Here is a 25,871-nt window from a genome sequence, read left to right on the forward strand (position 1 = left end):
AGTACCCGGGCCAATTCGAGCCCTGCAATCAAAGCTTCGTACTCTGCTTTATTGTTAGTTAAAGGGATCGTTCTGATGGATTGCCTTAAGGATTCCCCCGAAGGCGTGATTAAGACTATTTCGAGTCCGGACCATTTTACGTTGGAAGCTCCGTCCGTAAATAAGGTCCAAACCCCGGATGTCGATTCTGACATCATTACTGCCTCCTTGGTTGCCAGAGGCAGTAGTCCCTGATTAAAATTGGCCACAAAGTCAGCCAAGACTTGCGACTTAATTGCAGTCCTTGGTTCATATTCTATGTCGAACTCACTCATTCGACGACCCATTTGGCCAATCTGCCTGAGAGCTCGGGTTTATGGAGGATGTTCCGCAAAGGGAAAGCAGTCACCATAGCTATCAGGTGGAATTGGAAGTAGGGCCTCAGCTTCCGAGCGGCGACTACGAGAGCTAAGGCCAGTTTTTCCAAATGTGGGGTAGCAAGTTTCTGCTCCTGCTAAAATTTTGCTAACATAATAAATGAGAAATTGCGTACCTTCGTCCTCCCGGACTAAAACCGCACTTACCGCAACTTCTAAAACTGCGAGGTAGACTATCAATGTTTCACCTTCTTTTGGTTTGAGAGCAATTGAGGGCTTGATAAGTATTTCTTTAGGTCCCTCAAAGCCTGTTGTCACTCCGGTGTCCATTCGAGATTATTTTTCTTTTTGAGCAGTGTGAAGAAGCGATGACATTTTTCCGACGACTGAGAAATGAACCTGCTCAAAGCTGCTAATCTTCCTGTGAGCCTTTGGAGTTCCTTACGTTCAACAATTGATCCGGGATATCCTCTATGGCCTTGATTTTGTCGGGTTTTACCTCAATTCCCCTTTGTGAGACCATAAATATAGAAACTTACCAGAACTAACCCTGAACGCGCACTTCTCGGGATTAAGTTTCATGTTGTGCTTCCTCAGGATGTCAAATGTTTCTTGCAAATACTTAATGTGGTCACCTGTATTCAAATACTTAACGAGCATATCGTATATATAAACTTTCACAGTCTTTCCTATTTTCTTTTCAAACATCTTATTTACGAGCCACTGATAAGTGACTCCAGCGTTTTTCAACCCGAAGGGCATCACATTGTAACAATATGTACCTTGTTATAAACGAAGTTTTTTCCTGATCTTCCGGGTTCATCTTGATTTGGTTGTACCCCGAAATAAGCATCGAGGAAACTCATTAACTCATGCCCAGTCGTGGCATCAATCATTTGATTGATATTTGGCAGTGGGAACGAGTCTTTCGGGCATGCCTTATTAAGGTCTTTATAGTCTACACACATGCGAAATTTATTATTCTTCTTAGAAACTACTACTACATTCGCTAGCCAGTCCGGATATCTTACCTCTCGGATCGAACCGATATTAAGCAAGCGGGTTACCTCTTCTTTGACGAATTTATTCCTGGCCTCGGCAATAGGGTGTTTCTTTTGTCTTACCGGAGGTGCGTTGGGATCCAAACTCAGCCTGTGCACGGCTACTTCCACCGGGATACATGTCATATCCTGGTGCGAACATGCAAACAATCAGCACTAAATTTAAGGAATTTAATAAAACCAAACCTGAGCTCCGGGTGCACTCATTTCCCCAAATGGAATTTTCTTTCTAGGAATTCTTCGAACAATGCAACTTGCTCCAGTACTCTCCATTGTATGATATTAGCCGAACTTTCTGGATCCACTAGAACACGTTTAATCTTAAAATCCAACACATTTAAAGAAATTATCAGTGCATCGTTGTGTAGTAATAGCAATCCGTCTGCGTCCTTCTCCGTGAAAATGATATCGTCTTCCCGGAGTCTTTTACTATGAGTTATTGATACTTTCGTCTTCTTTGCTGTCGAAAAGGTAACCCCGTTAATCTCATTCCCTCAGAAGATCATATTGATCGTTTGGCATGTGGGTTCTTCTCCTGCTTTTGAAGGTTCTGCGTTGTCTCTGTTACGACCATAATTGTTCTTAGCTCGGTCACTCAAGAAATCTCTGAGGTGACTATTTTTCAATAGTGTTGCCACCTCTTCCCAGAGGTGTCGGTAATCCCCTATTCGGTGGTCGTTCGTCTCATGGTATTCACACCATAAGTTGGGATCCCTCTGGCTAGAATCAGATCTCATAAGTCTCGAGAATCGTGCCTCTTTAATGTTTCTCATGGCTGACACCAACTCTACTATACTGGCGTTGAAGTTATATTCCGATAACTTGGGGTAAGAAGGATCCCGAGACCCCGACGTCTCTTTATCCTGAAGTGATCTATTGTTTCAATCACGATCGTTCCCTATGTCAACGGTGAATTATTTGCTGCACGGAAGTTTCTGCCACTGCCTTCGGTCCGCTCGTAAGGCAAAAACCGGCTCCTCGAAATCCGTCTGTCCGCATCGTAGTCATCCTTTGATTTTTATCTACTCTTATCTCGTCCTTTGGCCGATGATGTAGAACCGACCTGGTCATCTTCGATCCTTATCTTTGACTCGTACCGGTTGTGGACATCTGCCTAAGTTATTGCTTGAAACTCAAGCAGGCTCTCCTTCAGCTTCCGGGAAGCGTCTGAGCTTCTCAATTTCAGTCCTTTGGTGAATGCTTCAGTTGCCCATTCATCCAGAATAGCCAACAGTAATATTCTTTCCTTCTGGAATCGGGTAACGAACTCTCGTAATATTTCAAATTCTCTATGTGCGACCCTGAATATGTCGGCTTTCCGGGCTTGTACTTTTCTGGCCCCGACATGAGCTTTGATGAAATAATCTACGAGCATCTCAAAGAAATCTATGGAATGCTCGGGTAATAATGAATACTACGTTAGAGCTCCCATCGTGAAAGTTTCTCCAAATTTCTTTAGCAACACAGATTCAATTTCGTGAGGAGCTAAATCATTTTCTTTTACCGCTGTTGTGTAGGTGGTAATATGATCCTGTGGGTCTGAAGTCCCGCCATACTTTGGCACTTCAGGCATTTTGAACCGCTTTGGGATTAGTTCTGGTGCCGCATTCAGCTTGTACGTCAATTGAGTATACTTCTTCGAGTTCGGGCCTTTCAATACTGGTGGGGCACCCGGGATTTGGTCTATGCGGTCGTTTACTTCCCTCATAAACCATAAAAGTTCATTCTTGAACGGGTCGTTCTCGTTGTTGAGATCGGATCTGCTCCCCTTAGCCCCGTCGGAGCCAACTTCACCCCTGGGAGTATTGTTGTCGACTCTCTGCGTTATTTGGTTTGCGGGAACACCGGGGGGAATTGGATCTCGTCTGTTTGCATTATTCGAAGCCCCCGATAGCGCCTACTTCAGCTCCGTCATAAGCTTATCCTGTTGCGTGAGATGGCTTAGAATGATCGCATGTTGCTCTTGCAGGACCCTCGCCGCATCCACGACATGCTCCTCGTCAGCATCATCGGGAGTTGTCTCCCGAACCTGTCGAGGGTTCTGTCTGTCATGCACTGGCGTGACGTCATTCCCCTCATTGCGGGTGTCACTGATTGAATCCTCGAAATGAGGCTGATCCCCCCGAATTTCATGGTTATGTGTGTTGTTAACAGTGTTATCTGCTTTTTTTGTGAATTTTTCTAAGACAAAATAATCAAACCACGTTAGTAAAAAGGCAGGGATCAATTTAATTGCACGACTGTCTAGGCCCCACGGTGGGCGCCAAGCTGTTTACCCCTAAAACGGTATAATTAAATTTATACGTGGTTTCTAGATAAGTGAACTAATTTGATCAGAAAATAATATAATAATTGAAGAAATGTACAATACTTAGTCTTAAAATATAGATGAAATAGCAGAAATGACAGTTCCGGGAATAAACTTTTCGGGCACAACAATGATGAGATCAAAAGACGAAAAAGTAAGATTGCATTAAGTTTTGTATAGAATGTAGTGTAAGTTTTGCCAAAAAATTCGCGTCCTTTACAATGATAACTGGGCTCACTATTTATAGTTGTATCTAGGGAAGAAGGTCCTAGAATCGTGCCCTCCTTTAATGTCAATTATGAGGGTCATTGATGAAGATGTAACGGTGAATATAAATGCCAAAATTCTCTGTAACAGGCCGCCGCTCTTAATGCTGCAGAATATTCCTCATTAAATGCTACCGGGCGCATAGTATTTAATATACCTTTATGAACGTTATCCTTTCCGGTGACAAGCAGAATGACTGCGTTCGGTCTTTGGCCATCCCCGTCTAGGGTTTCACGTGTCTTTCCTTTAGATGACCACGTGTCATATCATATTTCACCCTATACGGTCTGCAAATGCAACCATATTAACATGTAAGGGCGTCTAAACTCATACCTACATGTACAACTTCACCACCAAAAGTTGCGGTGGGATTTCTGAATATTTAATGAGAGGTAATATGTGTTTGGGCATATACTATTAACCATGCATTTAGATATAGTATATTCTAATAGTTATCATGGTTAAAAGTCTAAGTGGAAGATTGTTGTGATATATACTATTAACTATGGATTTGGTTTGAATATAGCATTTATTATGGAATAATTGTTTATTCAATTTTAATAAAGTTTTAAATAGATCATATATTCATCTGTGTCCTTTACTTATATAGTAGATGATTTAGTGTATAGAGTTTAGCTTATACGCGGAAGATTAAATCATCGGTTCTTATAAGTATAAAGATCATGTTCACAATCTAATGATGGAATTGGACAAACCATCAGGAATGATTGTAGCACACGATTAAATTTAATTTATCTTGATTATGGGAATGGTTTAATTTCGACTTCTTGTGCTAGTACATTTTGTATGTATTGAACGGACCAAGTAGAGATAAGTATTTTATACTAACTTAATAAAATAATTTCTCTAGCCACTAAACGTACTTATACTCTTAATCTTGATATAATTATTATTAGTTGTGTATATTATTTATTATTTTGATTTATCAAAATGCGAGATTCTTTTGTGGGTCAATATGCCTGGTAAATTGGACAATGATAATATATATTGGCGAAGTAATAGTTAGTTGATGAAATCTATGTCTCGGTGTTGACATTGATGATACACCTTTATGAAAGCTTATAAGTTTTCATGTATTTGTATCTGTCACATGAAATAAGTTAAACGAAAGTCTAAAGAAAATAATCAATGAATTAAATTGTCAGTAATTTAATTTATTTGATCAGTATCTAAATCTTAACATGGGGAGTTAAATAAGGTTTAATGGAAGAATTTCGAAATTGAACTGAGGAGTACAGTTACAAATTTTTAGTGGAATAATTCGTAATTTATTATGGTAGTATTAATTCGAATATTTCGAATTAAGTCCATAATAAGAAGCCTCTTTAATTAAATATTATGGTCCTTGTTGTGCCTGGATAATTAAGAATTAAATGAAATTTTATTTCTTGATGGAAAAGGAAGACCCAACTGGTTTAGAAAAAGATTTTAAACCCAAAAATCTGTGACTATAAAAATGGGTCTTATACTATAGTTTTTACTATACAGTTTTCCTAAGAGTAATTCGCCCACACGAACTACGGATATTATTTGAGTCACACAATCGGTGTTTGCTCTCACTTGAAAGCTTTTTTCTCTATACACTTTAAGAGATAAATATCAATTTTATTTTCGATTAAAATCCGTAATTATCCAAGTGATAATAGCTATTTACTCCGGCTGTTCATACATGTTTTTCATCAATAGATTAGGGTTCGACACCTAATAAAAAGAGCTTTCCCTCTGAGGGGCTCTATGCCGAATGAACCAGTGAGTTCGGGGTACCAAATGGTTATACTTAAAACAAAAACATGAGCAATTCCTAACAACAACCTTACGACGCTAATCAGCTTCTTCAAGATCCTTAGCCCAAAAAATCCCTTTACTTTTATAAACCATTGTTTTCCTCCATTTTTGCCAAAATAAGTTCCATGCTCTTGCTCTCCATCACTTCTCTTCCGTGCATTCAAATGGTGTTCGAAATGTCAACTTTGGGCCAAGTGATTCCCGCCCTTTTACATGAATATTCTGGTTTGCTTTTAAGCGTGTATGTGTGATCTGCTTTGATTGATTTGTATGCTAAGTCATTGTTTACCTAGAGTGCCGCCATGTTGTTCGATGAAATTCCTGTGAAGAACATTGCTCTGAATTTCTTAACAATGCAAAACCATTTGTAAGGGTACAGTTACAATCATTTGAATTCTGACTACAACTTGTTGATTTAACATCAAGAAGAAATGGCTAGAGGTGGTCCCTAACTAAACCAATTTTCAAGAAGATGAGGTTTCCATATGTTCTTTGTTGTGAACATCAGTGGGACCTTCTGCTTTTGGACTAGTCTCAATGTGTAAATAGTATGACAATGAGTTGGAAGACAAAACCATGTGATACTTCAAGTGCTATTGTCTTTAGCTGGTGTCCACAGAATGCCTATGCACATAAGTAGGATTTTATAACTTGTCATTGGCCTATATAAAGAAGGGTTACAATAACAGCACTCAACAAACTTGAAATCATACAAAGCTTTTCTCTGCTTTCAGGGTCGTTACTAATTCTTCCCTTCTTTATTTGCTCATTCTGTATTGAACTAAACGACCATGGCTATCCGTATGCCTCGTATAATAAAGAAGTCTTCTAAAGCTGGAGATGTTCCGAAGGGTCATTTTGCTGTTTATGTTGGGGAGAAGCAGAAGAAGAAATTTGTAATCCCCGTATCGTTCTTGAGTCAACCTTTATTTCAAGACTTGCTTAGTCAAGCTGAAGAAGAATTTGGCTTTGATCATTCAATGGGTGGTCTCACAGTTCCCTGCAGTGAGGATGTCTTCATTGATCTTACTTCTCACTTGAGTAGGATATGAGGCTTTTCCTTTCACAGTTTTGTAAAGAATAGGATTTTCAGTTTGTACATTAAAGGAATTAGGAAAGACACATCATTTATACCATATTACTGAAAATTAGATAGAGGGGGCTACTGTCAGCTGCAACAGTACATCCCAATTTTGAAAGTAATTTTCAGTAGCTGATGTCAAAAAGACATACAGCACATTCATTAGCAAATGAAATCTGTTCATATACATTCTTTAGCCAATTGGATTTTCAGTATTCTTGTTGGATATTTTTTTTTTCAAGACTCCAGTTTCTCCATAACATGGGAATTGGAGCTTCTAAAGTTCTAAAAGTCTTTTATAATTAGCTCTAAAGGAGTCACCTCATCTGTGGCCTTATCCTGAACACTGAAATGTTTTGGCAATGACAACAAAGAAAACTTAATATTTGTAGCAGAAATTTCAAACTATCAAATAAGTGACATCAATAGATCACACTCCATTAGATATTTTTATTTTCTGGTCTTTTCAAAATAAATCTCTGGCTTGATTTATTATAATTTCTACCGAACAGCTGAAAGCTTGGATAATTCTGATCGTGAAATTAAATAAATCATCAGATTAGAACAACTTATGATATGAGGATAACAAATTATATCTGTAGATATTTTCCGTCCATAAGTTTTTGTGTTTTAGATACTTCAATGTATAAAATCTAAATACCTCAATTGCATGTTGCACGGTAGAGTTTTTTATAATTGAAGAGTAACTAGACCAAGCAATTAGAAGCGCCTTTTTTGTTTCTTTTTTCTTTATCTTTACTATTCAGGAGCTAAAGTTCACCTTTATCCTCTTTCAATTTTTTAAATCTTGCTATATAAGTTTGTTGCCCAAAGCCTAACACATAATTGAATTCCCAGAATTAATCAAATTTGTATGTCAGTACATGAGATGTACATCAGATGTTGGTTCTTTTAAGCATACCTCAGATCAGGTGTTTTGTTTGTTATAATCTTAGGAAAGAGTTCCTAAACCACTATACAAAATAATACTCCTATATTATCCATATACAAAATTGTGACATTCTTAATAGATGAGATAAGAGTAGCCAAATATTCTGGATTAAGTTCAGGACCAAGCTAGACAGCACCTGGAAAGCTGGAACATCCCACTTGCCTTTGTTCTATTGGTTCCGGTGATGTCTATTCCATTTTATTTGAATAAATTCTTACTCGAAAACCATGTTAATGACAAGAAATGTCTATGTGTATAGTTAGAACTCTAGGATACATCTTTCTTTAGCAATTTGGTTCTCAGGCATGCTATGTTCCAACTTCAGACAAAAGGTAGGGCCTGATGTCTTGATCTTAAATGGACTAAAGATATGAATACTTTGAAAATTAGTTGGAAGGCAAAACCAGGTTACTTTAGGAGCTATTGTCTTCCCTTGGTGCCCACAAAATAACTCTTTACTATTGATAGGATTCTCTGAGTTGCCATTTGGCCTATATAAACACATTCAAAGAATGACTACTACCACAGCTCTCAGTTTAAAACATTCAAAGATTATTTTTCTGCTTTTGAGGTCTTTAGTAGTTCTTCTTTTCCTTCTTTGCTCTAATACATTAAAACGAAAAGATCATGGCTATTCGTATGCCTCGTATAATCAAGAAGTCTTCCAAAGCTGGAGATGTTCCAAAGGGCCATTTTGCTGTTTATGTTGGGGAGAAGCGAAAGAGGAGGTTTGTGATCCCCGTAGCATTCTTGAACCAACCTTTATTTCAAGACTTGCTTAGTCAAGTTGAGGAAGAGTTTGGCTTTGACCATCCTATGGGTGGTTTGACAATTCCTTTCAGTGAGGATGTGTTCGTTGATCTCACGTCTCGCTTGAGGAAGTGAGAAGGAAATCAACCAGTCACCAGATTATGCTACTTAATTTTGTAAAGTAGGATCTCCAGAGTGTACAGTTAGAAGAAACGGTAATTTGATGTTAGAATGAGGAGAGATACCATTCTCTGACTAGGTAGACTAATGAATTTAGCTCCATATTGAATGGATGCCATTACTTTATTCTCATGACTAAGGACACATTTTTCTACTTCAAAAGAAATTGAAGTAATGAACCTTTGTACTTCTATGGTTCCAATCAATTCCATATATTAATGGAATAATTCATTGCAATTTAAATTCTTGGTCAACTTTCTTGGTTTTGTAAATGCACCCGAATGCAATAGAAAAAATATTTTGAAGGTGTGATAAGAGCTACCATGTTTACCATTTGGCTTTCCAATTAGCTGTGTAGCTTAGGAGTGTGAAAACATCTTTTTCTTTCAAGCAAAGCTCCCTGCTTAATGGTTAGCACTTACCGAATATGTCGTATTCATACTTAGTTTACTGTTTGATTTCTCTTGTTAATCCTATTAATGACAAGAATACAGAATGGATGAGTCTGTTTTCTTAAATGAAGCTATCCTATACCTGGAGTGGTCAATACATTATCATTGGTTCAAGAGCTGTTCTAATTTTAAGTTTTTGTGTCCCAATAACCTTACCCCAGATGAAGATCTGAGCTTGTTGATTGGTTTTCTTTGTCCGTATTTGATTCAAGATCTTCAACATTTCTGCTGCTGATTGAAACAGATACAGGTTAATAGTGAGTAAACATTTCTGCCCTCTACTGTGTGGAGAATTTGCTGAAATAACTCAGGTAATTCTAACCAGGAAAGTTGATTTTACATAATGACTTAGCATGAGGGACCAAACAAGTTGTCAAATATTGCAGTAAATTTATTTCTTATTGCAGACCAAGTGGTCTGGACCTGAATAATTACAGGACAATCACCCGTTGTTATCAATTTGATTTCCAAAAATCCTGTTTTTTCTATCATGTCATAAAAACAATGGTGCCTACTGATCTTCAGGCACAATGGCCTAAAATCATAAATACTTGACAATGAGTTGGATAGCAAAACCATGTGATTCTTCATCTGCTATTGTCTATCAACAGCGTAACAAATGCCTCTTCACCAGTGAAATTTTAAGTCTGGTTGGCTTGTTTCTCTTATAGTACTGACATAGATGGACGCAAAGTTTGTATATGGGGTATGTTTTAGTACTAATGGATAGTGTTTTCGACACAAATCATCATAAGGGACCACCCATTCTTATGCATTTGATTCTATTAGATCCTTTGTATTTGTTCCATGCATAAGAAAATGGTAGGACGTATTGTTCTTGAACTTCTATGAGCTAAAGTAATTAATCATGTCAATTAGTTGGAAGGCAGGACCATGTGGTTATTGGTATGTCATTGTATTTCACTAATTCTTACTATCCATATACAAAATTGTGACATTCTTAATAGATGAGGTAAGAGTAGCCAAATATTTTGGATTAAGTTCAGGACCAAGCTAGACAGCACCTGGAAAGCTGGAACATCCCTCTTTCCTTTGTTCTATTGGTTCTAGTGATGGATATTCCATTTTATTTGAATAAATTCTTACCAGAAAACCATGTTAATGACAAGAAATGTCTAGGTGTATATTTAGACATGAATAGTCACTCTAGGATACATCTTTCTTTAGCAATTTGGTTGTGAGGCATGCTATGTTCCAACTTCAGGGAAAAGGCAGGGCCTGATGTCTTGATCTTAAATAGACTAAATTGAAAATTAGTTGGAAGGCAAAACCATGTTACTTCAGATGCTATTGTATTCCGTGGGTGCCCACGAAATAACTCTTTACCATCAATAGGATTCTCTGAGTTGCCATTTGGCCTATATAAACACATTCAAAGAGTGACTACTACCACAGCTCTCAGTTTAAAACATTCAAAGATTATTTTTCTGCTTTAGTAGTTCTTCTTTTACTTCTTTGCTCTTATACATTAAAACTAAAAGATCATGGCTATTCGTATAATCAAGAAGTCTTCCACAAGTGGAGATGTTCCAAAAGGCCATTTTGCTGTGTATGTTGGGGAGAAGCAAAAGAAGAGATTTCTAATCCCCGTATCGTTCTTGAGTCAACCTTTATTTCAAGACTTGCTTAGTCAAGCTGAGGAAGAATTTGGCTTTGATCATCCTATGGGTGGTGTCACAATTCCCTGTAGCGTGGATGTCTTCACTGATCTTACTTCTCGCTTGAGGAAGTGAGAAGGAAATTAACCAGTCAACAGGTTTTGCTTACACAATTTTGTAAAGCTGTAAAGTAGGGTTTCCTGAGTGTACAGTTCAGGAGTTAGAAGAAACAGTAATTTGAAGTTAGAATGAGGAGTGTTACCACCCTCTGACTAGGTAGACTAATGAATTTAGCTCCATATTGAATGGATGTTATTCCTCTATTCTCATGACTAAGGACACATTTTTCTACTTCAATAGAAATTGAAGTAATGAACTTTTTTACTTCTATGGTTCGAATCAATTCCATATATTGATGGAATAATTTATTGCAATATAATAATTCTTGCTCAACTTTCTTGGTTTTGTAAGTGCACCTGAATGCAATAGAAAAATATTTTGAAGATGTGATAAGAGCTACCATGTTTACCATTTGGCTTTCCAATTACCTGTGTAGCTTAGGAATGTGAAAACATCTTTTTCTTTCAAGCTAAGCTCCCTGCTTACTTGATAACACTCTCCGAATATGTGGTATTCATTTTTAGTTTACTGTTTGATTTCTGTTGTTAATCCTATTTATGGCAAGAACACAGAATGGATGAGTCTGTTTTCTTAAATGAAGCTATCCTACATTATCATTGGTTCAAGAGTTGTTATAATTTTAAGCTTTTCATGTGTCCCAATAATCTTACCCCTGATCCAGATCTGAGCTTGTTGATCGGTTTTGTTTGTTCGTATTTGATTCAAGATCTTCAACATATCCGCTGCTGATTGAAACAAATGTAACTTAATTAACTCTAAGATATAACATCTGTACTCACAATGGAAATTCGGAAACTATAGACATGGGGACAGGTTAATAGTGAGTAAACATTTCTGCCCTCTATTGTTTGGAAAATTTGCTGAAATAACTCCGGTAATCCTAATCAGGAAAGTTGATCCTATATAATGACCTTAGCATGAGGGACCAAACAAGTTGTCAGACATTGCAGTAAATTTATTTCTAATTGCAAAACAAGTGGTACGGACCTGAATAATTACAGGACAATCATCCGTTGTTATCAATTTGATTTCTAAAGATCCTGTGTTTTCTATCATGTCATAAAAATACTCGGGCCTACTGATCATCAGTCACAATGGCCTAAAATCATAAATACTTGACAATCAGTTGGACGGCAAAACCATGTGATACTTCATCTGCTATTGTCAATCAACAGTGCAACAAATGCCTCTTCACCACTGAAATTTGAGATATAATTCACTTGTTTTCTCTTATAGGAGTAGTTCTTACTTAAATTGACACAAAGTTTGTATATGGGGTATGTTTTTGTCCTAATGGATAGTGTTCCAGACACAAATCATCATAAGGGACCATACATTCGTATGCATTTGATTCTATAAGAAAAGGTGTAGGACCTATTGTTCTTGAAATTATATGAGCTAAAGTAATTAATCATGTCAATTAGTTGGAAGGCAGGACCATGTGGTTATTGGTATGTCATTGTCTTTCACTGATGCCCAATCCAAATGGCTCTACACCACAAAATCATGATCTTTTACGACTTTCCATTTGCTTATATAAACATGTTTTGAGAAGTTTTACACCACCACAGCTCTCCACAAAACTAGAAAACTACTCAAAGCTTTCAGAATATTAGTATTTCTTCTTTTCATCGTTTGCTCATCTTAAAGAAAAAATCATGGCTATCCGTGTTCCTCGTATAATCAAGAAGTCCTCAACATCCCTTGATGTTCCCAAGGGCTATTTTGCTGTTTATGTTGGGGAGAAGCAGAGGAAGAGATTTGTAATTCCCATAGCATATTTAAGCCAGCCTTTATTTCAAGATTTGCTTAGTCAAGCTGAGGAAGAATTTGGCTTCAATCATCCTATGGGTGGTGTCACAATTCCCTGCTCAGAGGACATCTTCATTGGAATCACTTCTCAGTTTAGGATTTAAGAATATAGTTGAGATCTTTTTTTTAGGTCTCACAATTTTGTATATCATATTAGGAGATCGGCTCTTGTACAGTTGATTAGTTAGGATCTCAATGAGGCATAGCACCACAAACATTGGTTCTTTTGACTCGCAAAGACTAATTCAAAGAATACATATACCACATCCATTTTTCTCACTTAATGTGTCCAAACGAAATTTATCTTGAAATTCTGCATAATTCAGCTTCTACACGTTTCTAGGATATAGTGTTGACACTACAAATAACTTTTACACTATGAGTGTATTTTAACTGGTTATATAGCAGATTATTTCGTTGATCTTGTATTTTCCAAGTTAGGATTACTATAGAAAGTCTCATGACTTTAACCTGATGGACAATGGTTTAAGTTTCTCTCTTTCAACTGCTTTATGTTCTTTCACTGGAATCTTTGCATTTGAATTAGGTTAGCAGATTCATACATGTGTTATTCCAAAAGTTCATGACTCGGAAACTGATACTTATTTCTTTCTGCAAATTTGTTGTTTGAAATATATGACAATGTTGAACCAGTAAGTTAGCTGCTCAAAGGGCACTTCAGTAATTCAGTTGTTCTTTTGAATTTTTTGAATTTCGTTTTCCCCAAGCTTATATATATAGGAAATCATTGGCATCACCTTTCATTTCTATGCTGATGACAAGCCAATGCGTCTTGAGAGTTGCTCTTCAGTTTACCGCTAGAATCATTAAACCACCAATGCTACGACCAAATATTTAAAACTTTTGTTTATTTTTGAATTGTCATGAACTTGCTTAAATCAATTACTTAGCTTAATGTTTGTTGTTGGTTCTGTTTTCTTTATGTAAACTGTTTAAATTTGATTCTTTTTTTCTGTAGAAGCCAGTTTAAATTTGATTCTTTTTAAACTGTTTAAATTTGATTCTCGAGTCATATGACCAAATTGCTTTCACTGAGCATTCATGTAACGACCCGACCGGTCGTTTTGAGCATTTGCATTCCGTTCAGCTGTTTGAAGTCTTTGAGTAGCTTAATATGACGTATTAGGACTTGTTTGAATAGTTGGTTTTGGTTTTCAGATGATTCGGGATCGATTCGGAAGAGGGATTCTCATGTTAGAAGCTTTGAGTTAGAGAGTTGACCAAGTTTGACTTTTGCGTATTTGATCCTAGATCGGAGTTTTGATGGTTCCGTTAGGTCCGAGTGGTAATTTTGGACTCGGACGTATGCCCGAATTTGCATTTGGATAATTCTAGGAGGTTTCAGCACGAATTGGCGGTCCGGATTTGGAATGTTCATAAGTTTGACCGAGAGTTGACTTTGATGATATCGGGTTTGGATTGTGGTTCCGGGAATTGGAATAGCTTTGTTATGTCATTTGGGACTTGTGTGCAAAATTTGTGTAACACCCCGTACATTCGAACTAGGTGTGGATATGTTAAATGGGTATTAATTTGATATTTTAGACATATGAAATCCTAATGGGATGAGTATGGGTGAAAATAGTTGTTTCGGAATCAAGATGGAGAGTGAGGTGCATAAGATTCGACAAAATCGACTAAGTTTACAAAAGGTCCGTTCTTCTAGCAGGAGGTAGTGAAAATGTGTAAGGAATTTGAGAAAACTCAAAAGATGAAAGTTGTTGCTCTTTGAAATAGCTTTCCAACGATATATTGTGGAGCCCGAACGGATCTCTGTGTAAAACGTTATATGCGTTTTACAGATCAGTGCACAATATGCGCGCCCAGGTGCGCGCCCGGAGGGTCACGTACGCGGCCGCACACTTGAGGCAGTGCTATTGCCATTTTGCGCAGTTAGGTGCACGGTCAGGCCTTCAGGTGCGCAGGGCGCACCTGGGGGGGAGGGGGGTCATTTTTAAAGCCCTACTTCGTCCCCCACACCCCAAAACACAAAAACTTGCTCTAGAAAGGGAAGCTCTCAAGAACCTAACTCCTCAAAGGTAAGTTCTAATGGTGATTCTAAGTTGATTTCAATTCTCCAACACCTTATTAACATGAGTAAACCCTCCAAATCATTAGATATTCGATTGGGGCATCATTGTTGAGAGAAGAAACCCTAGAACTTGAATTCAAGAGGATTGAACTTCAAAAAGATAATGTCTTTACCCTCTAATTGATTATACCATTGGATTAATGATTATAGACTCTATGTTCATGCGATATGAGTTGATGGGTTTGATAGAAAATCATGAAAAATTATAGGTTTGGTTTGTTGATTGTTGATTATTGGTCAAGGGTGTTGTTTATCTTTGGTGAAGAAGAATGATTTTGATTATAAGAAATTTGAGATTTTAGAATTTATCTAGGACCAAGAGAATGGCTTGTTGGTTGTAGAAACACCATTAATAAGGGCTATGAAGCTTTATGCCACCAAGTGTTTGATAAAATGCCTAAGTGACCAAAACATGAGTATTGTTGCTAATTTGGAATCCCTTTGACTTGTATTGATACAGATTAAAGTTGAAAGGGTTGGCGAATGTTGTATTATGCTCAAGAGCAGAAAGTTAAGGTATGTGAGGCTAACTCTCTATGTTTGGGAATGTTAATAATTCTCCCTACACTATTTTTTTTTTACCACGTTACTAATTGCCTCAGAAATATAGTTAAGCCTAGTTCCTTGAATAGTTGCAGAACTTCTATTTTCTAGCTTCGTAACTTGTTCATGATTTTCATTCTGAACGTTGTGAAATCAGTGCGTAATCAATATAGACATGGGTTTGATGCCCATGAGTCTCAGTCTAGATTACTCAGCATATCATAAACAGTTAAAGTTTCACTTTTCATAATCAGTTCATGAATACACGTCTCAGTCTAGTTCATTTCAGCATTCGAGTATCATGTAACTCAATATGATTCAGTATTTCAGTATCATGTATTGCAGTATGATTCTCAGTTCCTAATTTTAAATCCCTGAATGTTGAACCCCTGAATTTGGGACTAAGGCCACAGTTAATGCTTTATGTATCTTTGGGCCTGAGACCGCAGTTTATGCTTTATGCATCTTTGGGCTTGAGGCCATAGTTATGTATACATATACTTGGGCCCGAGGCCACAGTTTGTGCATATATATATTGGGTCTAAGGCCGCAATTTATTTATTCAGATAAACAGGTAGTTCATCATTCAGAAGAGGGAGTATTCATATCCTTACTTCCTTTGTTAAGTTCAGTTATTAGTTATCAGTTCAGTTATCACTTACTAGTTATCATTATCATTTTAGTTATCAGTTATTAGTTATCAGTTATCAGCTATCAGTTATCATTTTAGTTTCAGTTTCAATAGTTATCATTTCAGTTATCAATTATCAATTCTCAGTCATCAGCTTAGTTTCAGTTTTAGTATTTATAATTTTTTCTTTCAGTTGCTTTACATACCAGTGCAATTCAAATGTACTGACGTCCCTTTTTGCCCGGGGCCTGCATCTCACGATGCAGGTAATGATTTAAAGGTTGACGATCAGAGCGCTAGGATTCTCGTACCAGCTATTTGGTGATCCCTAGTTCTTTCGGGACATTATTATTATCTTACAGTCTTCAGTATTTTCAGACAGTCAGTGTTTTCAGTGCTTCATTAGAGGCTTCATAGACTAGAGTAATAGTTAGACAGAGTCACAAGCATTTAAGGTTAAGCAATATTGCGACATATATGTTTTAGACTTATATTAGTGATTCCGCATTTGATTTATATCATTTAGACTTTTAGTATATCAGCATGTGTTAGTTTATCTTTCGCATTCTGTATGTTATGATATCACATGTTGATTCAGCCAGCCAGTTGGTTCGCTCGGTCACATGTAGTCAGGCACCGAGTGTCGTATTACGTCCAGGCCCAGGTTCGGGGCGTGACAATTTGAGTTCATTCCGGATTGATTTGATATGTTTCGACACGAGTTTTGGAAGTTAAAAGTTCAAAAGTTTATTGAGTTCGATTCGAGGTGTGATTCACAGTTTTGATGTTGTTATGGGTGATTTGAGGCCTCGAGTAGGTTCATGTTATGTTTTGAGACTTGTTGGTATGTTCGGACGGGTCCCGAGGGGCTCGGGTGAGTTACGGACGTGGTTCAGATTATTTTCGTCTCATGTTGCATTGCTGAAGCAGGCCTAGAGATGGTGTTTCCGCATCCGTGAAGGTTTGGACGCAGATGCGAGTCCGCAGCTGCGGACTTAGTATCACAAAAGCGAAGGTAGCATGTTGTTGAACAGTCGCAGGTGCGGGGGGTTGGGCCGCATCTGCGGAGGCGCTGAAGCGAGGAGCTGGGGCGCAAAAGCGAGAAAGGGCGCAAGAGCGGATAGGTGCTCGCACCTGCGATGTCGCAGGAGCAAAAGTATTTTCGCAGGTGCGAGGGGTCGGATTTTAGTGACCTTCCGCAAAAGCGGGGTTTTGATCGCAAAAGCAACGCCGCAGAAGCGGCTATTGTTTCGCATATGCGAAAATGCCTCGGCAGAAGCTATATATCGAGGGCTTGATTATTTATTTCACATTTTGATTTGTGGAGCTCGGATTTGGATGATTTTGGAGGCGATTTTCATCACATGAATTGGGGTAAGTATTTTCTACTTGATTTTGATTATATTTCATGAATCTATCTTCGATTTTGGCATTTGGATTATGATTTTTAAAGAGAATTGGGGGTGGTTTTTGTCTAAATTTTTCTAAAGTGATTAATTGAGTTTTGAACATCGATTCGGAGTCAGAGTTGAATGAAATTAGTATGGTTGGACTCGTAATTGAATGTGTTGTCAGATTTTCTGAGTTTTATTGGATTTCGAAGTGCGGGCCCGAGTTTGACTTTTTGGTTGACTTTGAGCAAATGTGTAAAGATTCGATCTTTATCGATTGGGTTTATTTTCCATGGAATTATTTGATAATTTTGAGTTACTTTTGGCTAGTTTCAAGCCGTTTAGAGAATGATTTGAGCGGAATGATGTTTCTAGTGTATCGATTTGGCTTGTTTGCGATAAGTATCTTGCCTAACTTTTTTGGGAGAATTTATCCTACTAATTGCTATTACTTGCTGCATTCGGGGTGATGCATATATGAGGTGACGAGCGTAAATGCATGTTCCAGGGTTAATCATGCTCGGGGGTAAATTATACGATTAATTGTGTCTTGTAGAATTATGTGACCTTCTTGTTTCATGTCTTCCTTGACTTTTAAATTACTATGAATATGAAATTAAATGCTAGAAACCATGATTTAGCTTATTATAATTTGATTAAATTATTGATGCACTAAAATCGGTTGTTATTATACTTAATCATAAATACATTTCTACGACCGTTATTCTTGAGATCTTGGATTCTATACTGGAGTTGAAAATCATTTTTGAGACTCGTTGAAATAATTGAATAATAAGGTTCTTGAGGGTTATTGAATTGTTATTGGCTTGAAAGCCATGAATGATGTTCATTGAAATATTCGCTTAATCACTATCCTTGATGTTATTCATGTTTCCTACCTTGCTTGTTATTGATATACATGTGCTTGGTGAGGAAGAGTGTAAATCACGAAGGGTGATGTCGTCCCATTGTATATACATTAGTATGTGAGGAAGAGTGCAAAGCACGAAGGGTGATGCCGTGCTATTTTATTTACATTATCATGTGAGGATGAGAGTAAAAGCACGAAGGGTGATGTCGTGCCATTTACATTATCATATGAGGATGAAAGTAAAAGCACGAAGGGTGATGCCGTGCCATTTCATTTATATTATCGTATTCTCATTTACATTATCATGTGAGGATGAGGGTTAAAGCACAAATGGTGATGCTGTACCATTTCATTTATATTATCATATTTTTATATTATCATGAGTTCATAGCACTAAGAGTGTTTCCGTACAGGCGAGGACGAGGGACATGCATTATGTTGTAATATCTTTTTCGTGTGTAAACGTTCATGCCTTTACCTTGAGTTGTTATTGTTGTACCTGTTCATGCCTTTACCTTGAGTTGTTACTGTTGTACCTATGTCTTCTATGTGACTTGTCGTTATTGTTCTGCCTTTGTCCTCTATCTCAATTGTTGTTGTGCCTTCTATCTGTTTAACGTGCAAATATCATGTTTTTCCTTCTTGTTGTTATATCAGATTCATGTCGTTCCTCATTTGTTGCACTTTTGAATAAGTTTTCTATCATGTTAGTTATTCAGGCCTTCTATTTGTTAGCTCATAAAGATTATGCTTTCCCTCTTGTTTGTTATATCTGCACCTAGTCCTTCCGCCATGCTAGTTAGTGAGATTTATATTCTTCTTTCCTAATTGCTGTCATTATTTCTATGCCTTCTACCTAGTCTGTTACCGTTGTCCATATATAATGCCTTGTTTGTTATTGTTACCTGTGTATTTTCCACTTTGTCATTACTGTTATTGGCATTTCTTTTACCCGGATGGTTCTGTTATATGTATATTTAGTGAGGATGAGATAAATGCACGAAGGGTGTTGTCATGCCATTGACTTGATATCTTGAGTACATTTCTCACACTATGAAAGTTATGAATTTACTATCGTGGTTTATTGGTTATTGCTATAGGGAAAGGATTGGTCGAGATATTGGAAAATATTAAATTGTGATCTCTTCCAGTACTCATTTACTGCTTCGCATATTCATTTCGTGTAATCTTTTCTGTTATATTATAGTATTGTTCTATTGCTAGTTTACTGCACATGTTATATCACTGAGTATCTTTTAACTAAAAAGCCTTGTCACTACTTCATTGAGGTTAGTCAAGATACTTACTGAGTACATAGAGTCAGTTGTACTCATACTACACTTCTGTACCTTACGTGCAGATCTTGGAGCGGAGCTACGGTAGATGACGAGAGCTGACTCTAAAGATGTTCGTGCCTTCCGGGTGTGGCTACCACTTTTCCGTGGGTAGTTTTAAAATTGAATTCTGTTTATGTACTTTTCGAACAGAAGTTGTATCCATTTCATATCAGTTTTTGCAATTATCTAGTCTTAATAGCTCATGACTTGTACTAGCAGTCCTTGGGATATTGTATGGAAATCCAGATGTAGCATTTATTGATCACCTTTATTTTATTAGAATTGTGTTAACTATCAATTGGTTGACCTAATGGGTTGTGTTAGGTACCATCACGACTAATGTATTTTGGGTCGTGACATGTTGGTATCAGAGCACTAGGTTCGTAGGTTCTATGAGTCATGAGCAAGTGTCCAGTAAAGTCTTGCAGATCGGTATGTTAACGTCCATACCTATCTTCGAGAGGCTACAGGGCATTTAGGAAAATTTTCCTTCTTTCTTTCCTTATCATGTGGCCTTGTTTCAGCTTGAAATCTACGATTTTGATTCTTCCTATTCATTCATATGTGATGTTGCACACTCAGTATTCGCTATGCGCCGACGGTTTGTGATGCTGCAGATGGATTACGAAGGGCTATGGATGCTTGATTATCATCGCGATGTATTGTCTAGTCTCGAGAGCAGATGTAGTGTTAAATCTTTCAGTCGTTCATTTGTGGTACGAGGCGGGTTCTTATATCTGGTTGGTAAGCATAGACTTGAGAAGACTAGCTGATATCCTAGTTCTTGTGATTAAGGTGGGTTCATGGTATGGTGTTGACTTGAGTACAACTGGTGGGTTATCTCCTACGTGATGAGTTTGGATCGTGTGTCTCGTATGAGGCTTCCATTCAGTGGAATGCATATGTTATCATTTCAGAGCATTTGGAGAAGTTTGCTTGACTATTGCAAGAATGCGCACGTGCTTGGCAGAGTCTTCGGAGTGTTTTATGACCAGTATTGCATGAGATTTAAAGTATTCAGATAAATAGCCGTGCGGGATCGGGGCAGTTATGAATACATGGTACTTTGGATTACCTATGATGTGTTCTATGGCTTCGGGCTAAGTGGGGGAGTTTGCTAATGATGATCAGATTGTAGGAGCATGCGTTGTATCAGTTTTCGGGCTGAGGGATTGCTTGGTTGTTTCTTTGAATAGTCATGTGCTGGTGAAGCGCGAGTTGCTCGGTGTGTATTAGTTGTGTATAGAAGATCAGAGTAAGGTGAGCGGTTATCGAGAAGGTTCTGACGAGTTCCATATCATATGTAGCATTTAAGGACTTCTGAATTTGTGTATGGGTAGGGCTTGAGATCGGTAGCGAGTGGTGATCGGATCTTCGGTAGTTCTATGTGAAGAATGATTCTGCATAACAATATTGGAGAGATGTAAGAAACCATTTCGGATTTGCAGAAGGTTCCTTCAGAGTGAGCATATCAGATTGAGTTACTTTCGGTTGGCAGTCTGTGTAACTCGGCTGAGTTAGAGGCGATCAGTTCTGATGACTCGATTATGTGTTAATGAATTCTGAAGAATTCATCGTGGTTATGGCCACAACCGGAGTTGATGTTTGCTACAGATATAGAAGCTATATTTTGTGTGGTGATTTTCTCCTGGATTGAGTTAAATGAAAGGTTCGCGGTTGATGAGAAGCTCAATTTGCTCATGGTTCAGAGTTAATTATCAGATTTTTGTAGTGTCTTGAGTTAGCATGTTAGAGGCGATACGCTGTGTGGGGGTTGGAAAGTTGCATATACAAGGTTGCGGTTTAGTTTTGGAGGGAAGGATATGTGCTCTTGATGACACGGGCGATTTCAGGTGTTTAAGATTATGCTGGCACTATTTGTTATCGTCGGAAGAGAGTGCGCCTGTTGGCAGGTGCATTGTGTTTTGACTTGTGGGTATTTTTCTGTAAGATAATGGAGTATGAGTGACGTATCAACCATTTGAGTAGTGGTGTTGAGATCGTATATGGAAATTCTGGTATATATGAGGTTCAGAGACTGGATGTTCTCGTGGGCAAACTATTCCTTAATTGCGAGTTGTGAAGAAATGTTGAGGATTGGGTAATTAATGGTATGTGTTATGGAAAGGTTGTTATGGACTTTTGGAAGGTTATTTACCTGTTTGGGAATGATCGAAATTTATTTTGGGGATTATTTGTGAGCCTAATGAGAATGTATATTCTGTATCGGATCGGATTTTCTTGCTCCTGTGCAGCTATTACCACAAGTATATCGTCGGGCGGAATAGATGTATTCGTGCCTTGGTCTATATTACGTGTTTCTCTCTTATGCTATGACGGGTGGTGGAGGTTACATGATTTTTCGCACGCATATTGTAAATCCGTTTAGGCCTTATGAAATCATGGGCGAGGTGGCTCTCGTGATGTTGACTTGCTTATTGCACCATAGTAGTGCTTGTCTTTCTCAGTGTTGTTTATGCCCAATCATCTTCCCACAGTTATATTTTGGTGCACTCTATTGTGCTTGATGTGACACATATGTGATGAGTGAGCTTGAGCATTATGGCTCGATGGGTACCACTATGTGGATCGATACGATTGGATCGGCTTGCGCGCCACAATGGTACTGTGATGAGATGTAACTCCTTATATTTATTTCGTGTATTTTTCTTTCACCTTGTTGAAAATAGTTCATAGGAAAAATGTTAAAATCACCATGCGTGCTTAACTTGCTTAGTAGCCTTCATATTTAACTTTCTTACCATAATCTGTCATGTCTGAATTATTACTTATTTGGTATACGGAACCGCGTTGTGTGGGGCTCCATATGATTTTTGGTGAGACTTATCGGTTGGGCTGCTTGTATTGGTTGGGATGAGGTTTCTAGACCTGAGATTTGCACTATCGTATTGGGATAGGGAATGTTCGGAAGAATGATACCATGTTTCCGCTAAGGATTTGGGCAATGGCCCTGGTCGGACGAGCGAGCTTCTTGGCTTATTGATCAGATGAGTGGTTAAGAGATTCTGCGTGTTTCTTTTATCATCGACAGTGTACGAAGGTTTTAAACGAGGTTTTATTTGATATGAGGTTTACTACCAGCACCGAATTTGCTTTTGGGCAGCTATGGTGGTCAGCAGATATTGCTGTGAGTATCTGAGTTGTGGCATGTCGTGCAATTACACCTTGGGTCATGGTTATGGCTTGGCACAACCTGTTCAGACTTATACAATATGTAGATACAAGATTCGAGTCTTGTAATGAATTTCGGGTGTTGGAAATTGAGCTCTAAGGTTTACGGACTAAGGTTGAAGTAAGGATTTCCAGTTATGTTGTGCTGGCAAGCTTATGTGGAGCGGGGTGACGTGGGATCACCCCCGGGTATGTGCACGTTAAGGTTAGCCCTGCCGTAATACTATTGGTTTAAATATACCTCTCTTATGTTAAGTTTGTCCAAGGTGGACATCCAAACTTATGTGACACTGATATTTGATAAGATGGATGTCAAATGGCATGCCACCTCAGCGCCCCTAATCCATATATATAAGACTAAAATTTGAAATATAATATTTTTCATGCTAGCGGTAATGGTGGGAATAGTGGTTGAGGGGGAGGAATTTTAGTGGTAGAAAAAAATAGAAGGGAGAGGTAAAATGGGTTATGAGCGCAGAGGTGACAAGCCATGTGACATCCACCTCATAAAATGTCAGTGCCACATAGGATTGGATGTCCACTTTGAACAAACTTAACGGAAAAAGGGTATATTTGAATTAATAGTATAACGACAAGGGTATATTTGGACTCAAAGTATAACGAGGGTACATTTAAACCTTTTCTGATAGTACAAAGATATATTTGGCCATTTTCCATTGCATAGATGAAAGGAAAATCTAAGGATGAAATGGCTAGGCAAAATCGAGCAACCTGGGACTTCATTCATAGTCTAGTAAATCTTTTGATGCTGATTTTTGTGATGTTTTCTAGATTAACTGGTTATTCTATTAAAGGAGTGTGATTGACTGATTGGTTGACGAGTGAGGCTAGCTCAATTGGTAGAGCACCTCTATCATTAATAAGAAGATTTGAGAGACATTTCTATGGAAAATCTCAAATAGATTGAGAGACCTTTATAATTTTCTCTGAGGGAGGGTACAACAGCACCGGTGCTGAAAAGAAAAACTTCACAGATTTTTTTATTTTAAAAATCTGATTCTTACCATAAAAAGAACTAAGGATATCATGTGCTTCCTAGGTTATTTTTTTTTATAAAAAGAAGGACAACGCCGTTTCCGGGGATCGAACTTATATCACTCGCGTGACAGGCGAGAATACTCACCACTATACTACAACGACTTGTGTGTGTTCTTAGGGTTGGTGTTAAAATTGGATTACAAACTAGAAAGTATCACCCAAAAAATGGAGTAAAGAAACATGTTAGAAAAAAGAGAAACGAAAAACCACAATTTGGTATTCACAATATTTTCTTCTTTTCAGATACTTCACTACTAACAAAGCATGGAAGTTAGTGACCGTAGAACAACTTCTCCGCAGGGAATAGTGTTGCCCATGTCATGATCAAAGCCAAATTCTTCCTCTGCACATTGGAGGAGGTACTGAAACTCATGGTGATTTAAGAAAGAAATTGGTACGATATACCGAGTTCGGTTCTCTCCTACATAAACTGCAAAATGTCCTTTTGGTACATCAATGGGAAGGTGATCTTCATCATTATAGCATTGCTTCCTACCCAAACTTGAACACATTTTCATAATTTGCTTCAAAACTGCAGCTTGTGGTAGCTTGTTTAATTTTCTAATGGCCATTTTTATATATTTTCTTGAAGAAATCTAAAGAAAGTTGAGAGCTTTAGGAAGAAGGAAAAAAAATACTAATAGTACTTATTCTTTGTGTTTGAGGGAAAGAGATGCTACTAAAGAAGTAGTGCTGTTTGGGGTAGAGGGATGTGAAGTGAAACTATTTATGGAGGAAAATCCCATCTTTTTTAATCCCTTGTGTGATTTTTTGTCCTATCAAAACAAGAAAATGAAGGAGTTTTCAAGGGATTAGAATCTGTGAAATCTTGCACTAACACAATTAAATCACATAGTTTTTGTATTTGTATATCATTCTAGTTTGTTTTATCAAACAAGTTGAAACACAATCATTTTGGATTAAGGGTGGTCCTAGGCAAACTTTGGGGAGTAGGATAATTTCCAAGTGGAGTTGAAAGATTCAGTAAACAACAAATTTATTACTAATGTCTTGGAGCATTCCGTAGATCGTATTTCTCAATGAGTTGACCGAATTGTACGACTATAAGTCTACAACTAGATAAGCACATTTATTCCATAGATTTTGTACTGTCCAATAATATTTTTTTTGAGCATTCCATTTATGTTTTTGAAGAAACTAATGTTTGGATATACTATTAACCATGCGGTTTAGTTATAGTATTGTGTTTTATTTCTTATGGGATAATTATTTATTTGAATTATTCAATTCAATAAAGAATTATTTTAAATAGATCATTTGTTAAATATGTGTCCTTTAGTTATGTAGTAGACAATTTAGTGTATGGAGTCTTAGCTCATACACAAAAGATTAAATTGTCGGTTCTCATAATTAAGAAACTTTGTTCACAATCGAAGATATTGTTGGGAAAAATATCTTGATGATTTTAGCACAAGATTAAAGTATAATTTATCTTAATTATGAGAGTGGTTTTACTCCAACTTCTTGTGCTAGTATACTTTGTGTATATTGAATGGACCAAGTAGAGAAAATATGTTTTTGTACTAAATATATATAAAACACTTTCTCTCATTCATTAAATGAGCTTATACTCCTAATCTTAATATAGTTATTATGATTAATGTGATTTATTTATTGTGTTGATTTATCAAAAGGTACAACTCTATTAAGAGTTAGTGTATGCCTAATATATTGGATAATAACGAATAACATTTATAAAATAATAATTAGTTGATAGAATCCATGACTCGTTTTGAGTTTGATGATACCCATTTTATGTAAGCTTATAAGTTTTTATGTAAAAATCCGTCCGATGGATTTTATATCTATCACATGAAATAGTTTAATCGGAATTATAAAGGATTTAATTAGTTGATTAAATTAAATTATCAGTGATTTAGTTTAATTAACTGGTATTTATAATCTTAACATGGGGAGTTAAAATAAAT

At 37.3% G+C, this 25,871-nt stretch overlaps 2 protein-coding genes and 1 long non-coding RNA gene across 3 annotated transcripts in view; 1 reads left to right on the plus strand and 2 right to left on the minus strand.

Annotated features, from left to right (window-relative positions):
- Window positions 1-10,510: 10,510 nt before the first annotated feature.
- LOC104108301 (auxin-induced protein 15A-like) lies at window positions 10,511-11,338 on the plus strand. The gene has a single exon (XM_009617300.4). It carries the CDS (start codon window positions 10,719-10,721, stop codon window positions 10,965-10,967), a length of 249 nt encoding a protein of 82 aa, XP_009615595.1. The 5' UTR covers window positions 10,511-10,718; the 3' UTR covers window positions 10,968-11,338.
- Window positions 11,339-12,352: 1,014 nt separating this feature from the next.
- LOC138899474 (uncharacterized) overlaps window positions 12,353-25,871 on the minus strand; it is a 77,089-nt gene continuing 63,570 nt past the window's right edge. The window contains exon 3 of the long non-coding RNA XR_011411140.1: window positions 12,353-12,666. This is a non-coding gene — a long non-coding RNA (uncharacterized lncRNA). The remainder of the gene's footprint in view (window positions 12,667-25,871) is intronic.
- Window positions 23,846-24,588, minus strand: LOC104108303 (protein SMALL AUXIN UP-REGULATED RNA 12-like). Its single transcript, XM_009617302.4, has one exon. It carries the CDS (start codon window positions 24,492-24,494, stop codon window positions 24,177-24,179), a length of 318 nt encoding a protein of 105 aa, XP_009615597.1. The 5' UTR covers window positions 24,495-24,588; the 3' UTR covers window positions 23,846-24,176.

The sequence above is a fragment of the Nicotiana tomentosiformis genome, chromosome 1 (genome assembly GCF_000390325.3).
Source record: "Nicotiana tomentosiformis chromosome 1, ASM39032v3, whole genome shotgun sequence".
Classification (NCBI taxonomy): domain Eukaryota; kingdom Viridiplantae; phylum Streptophyta; class Magnoliopsida; order Solanales; family Solanaceae; genus Nicotiana; species Nicotiana tomentosiformis.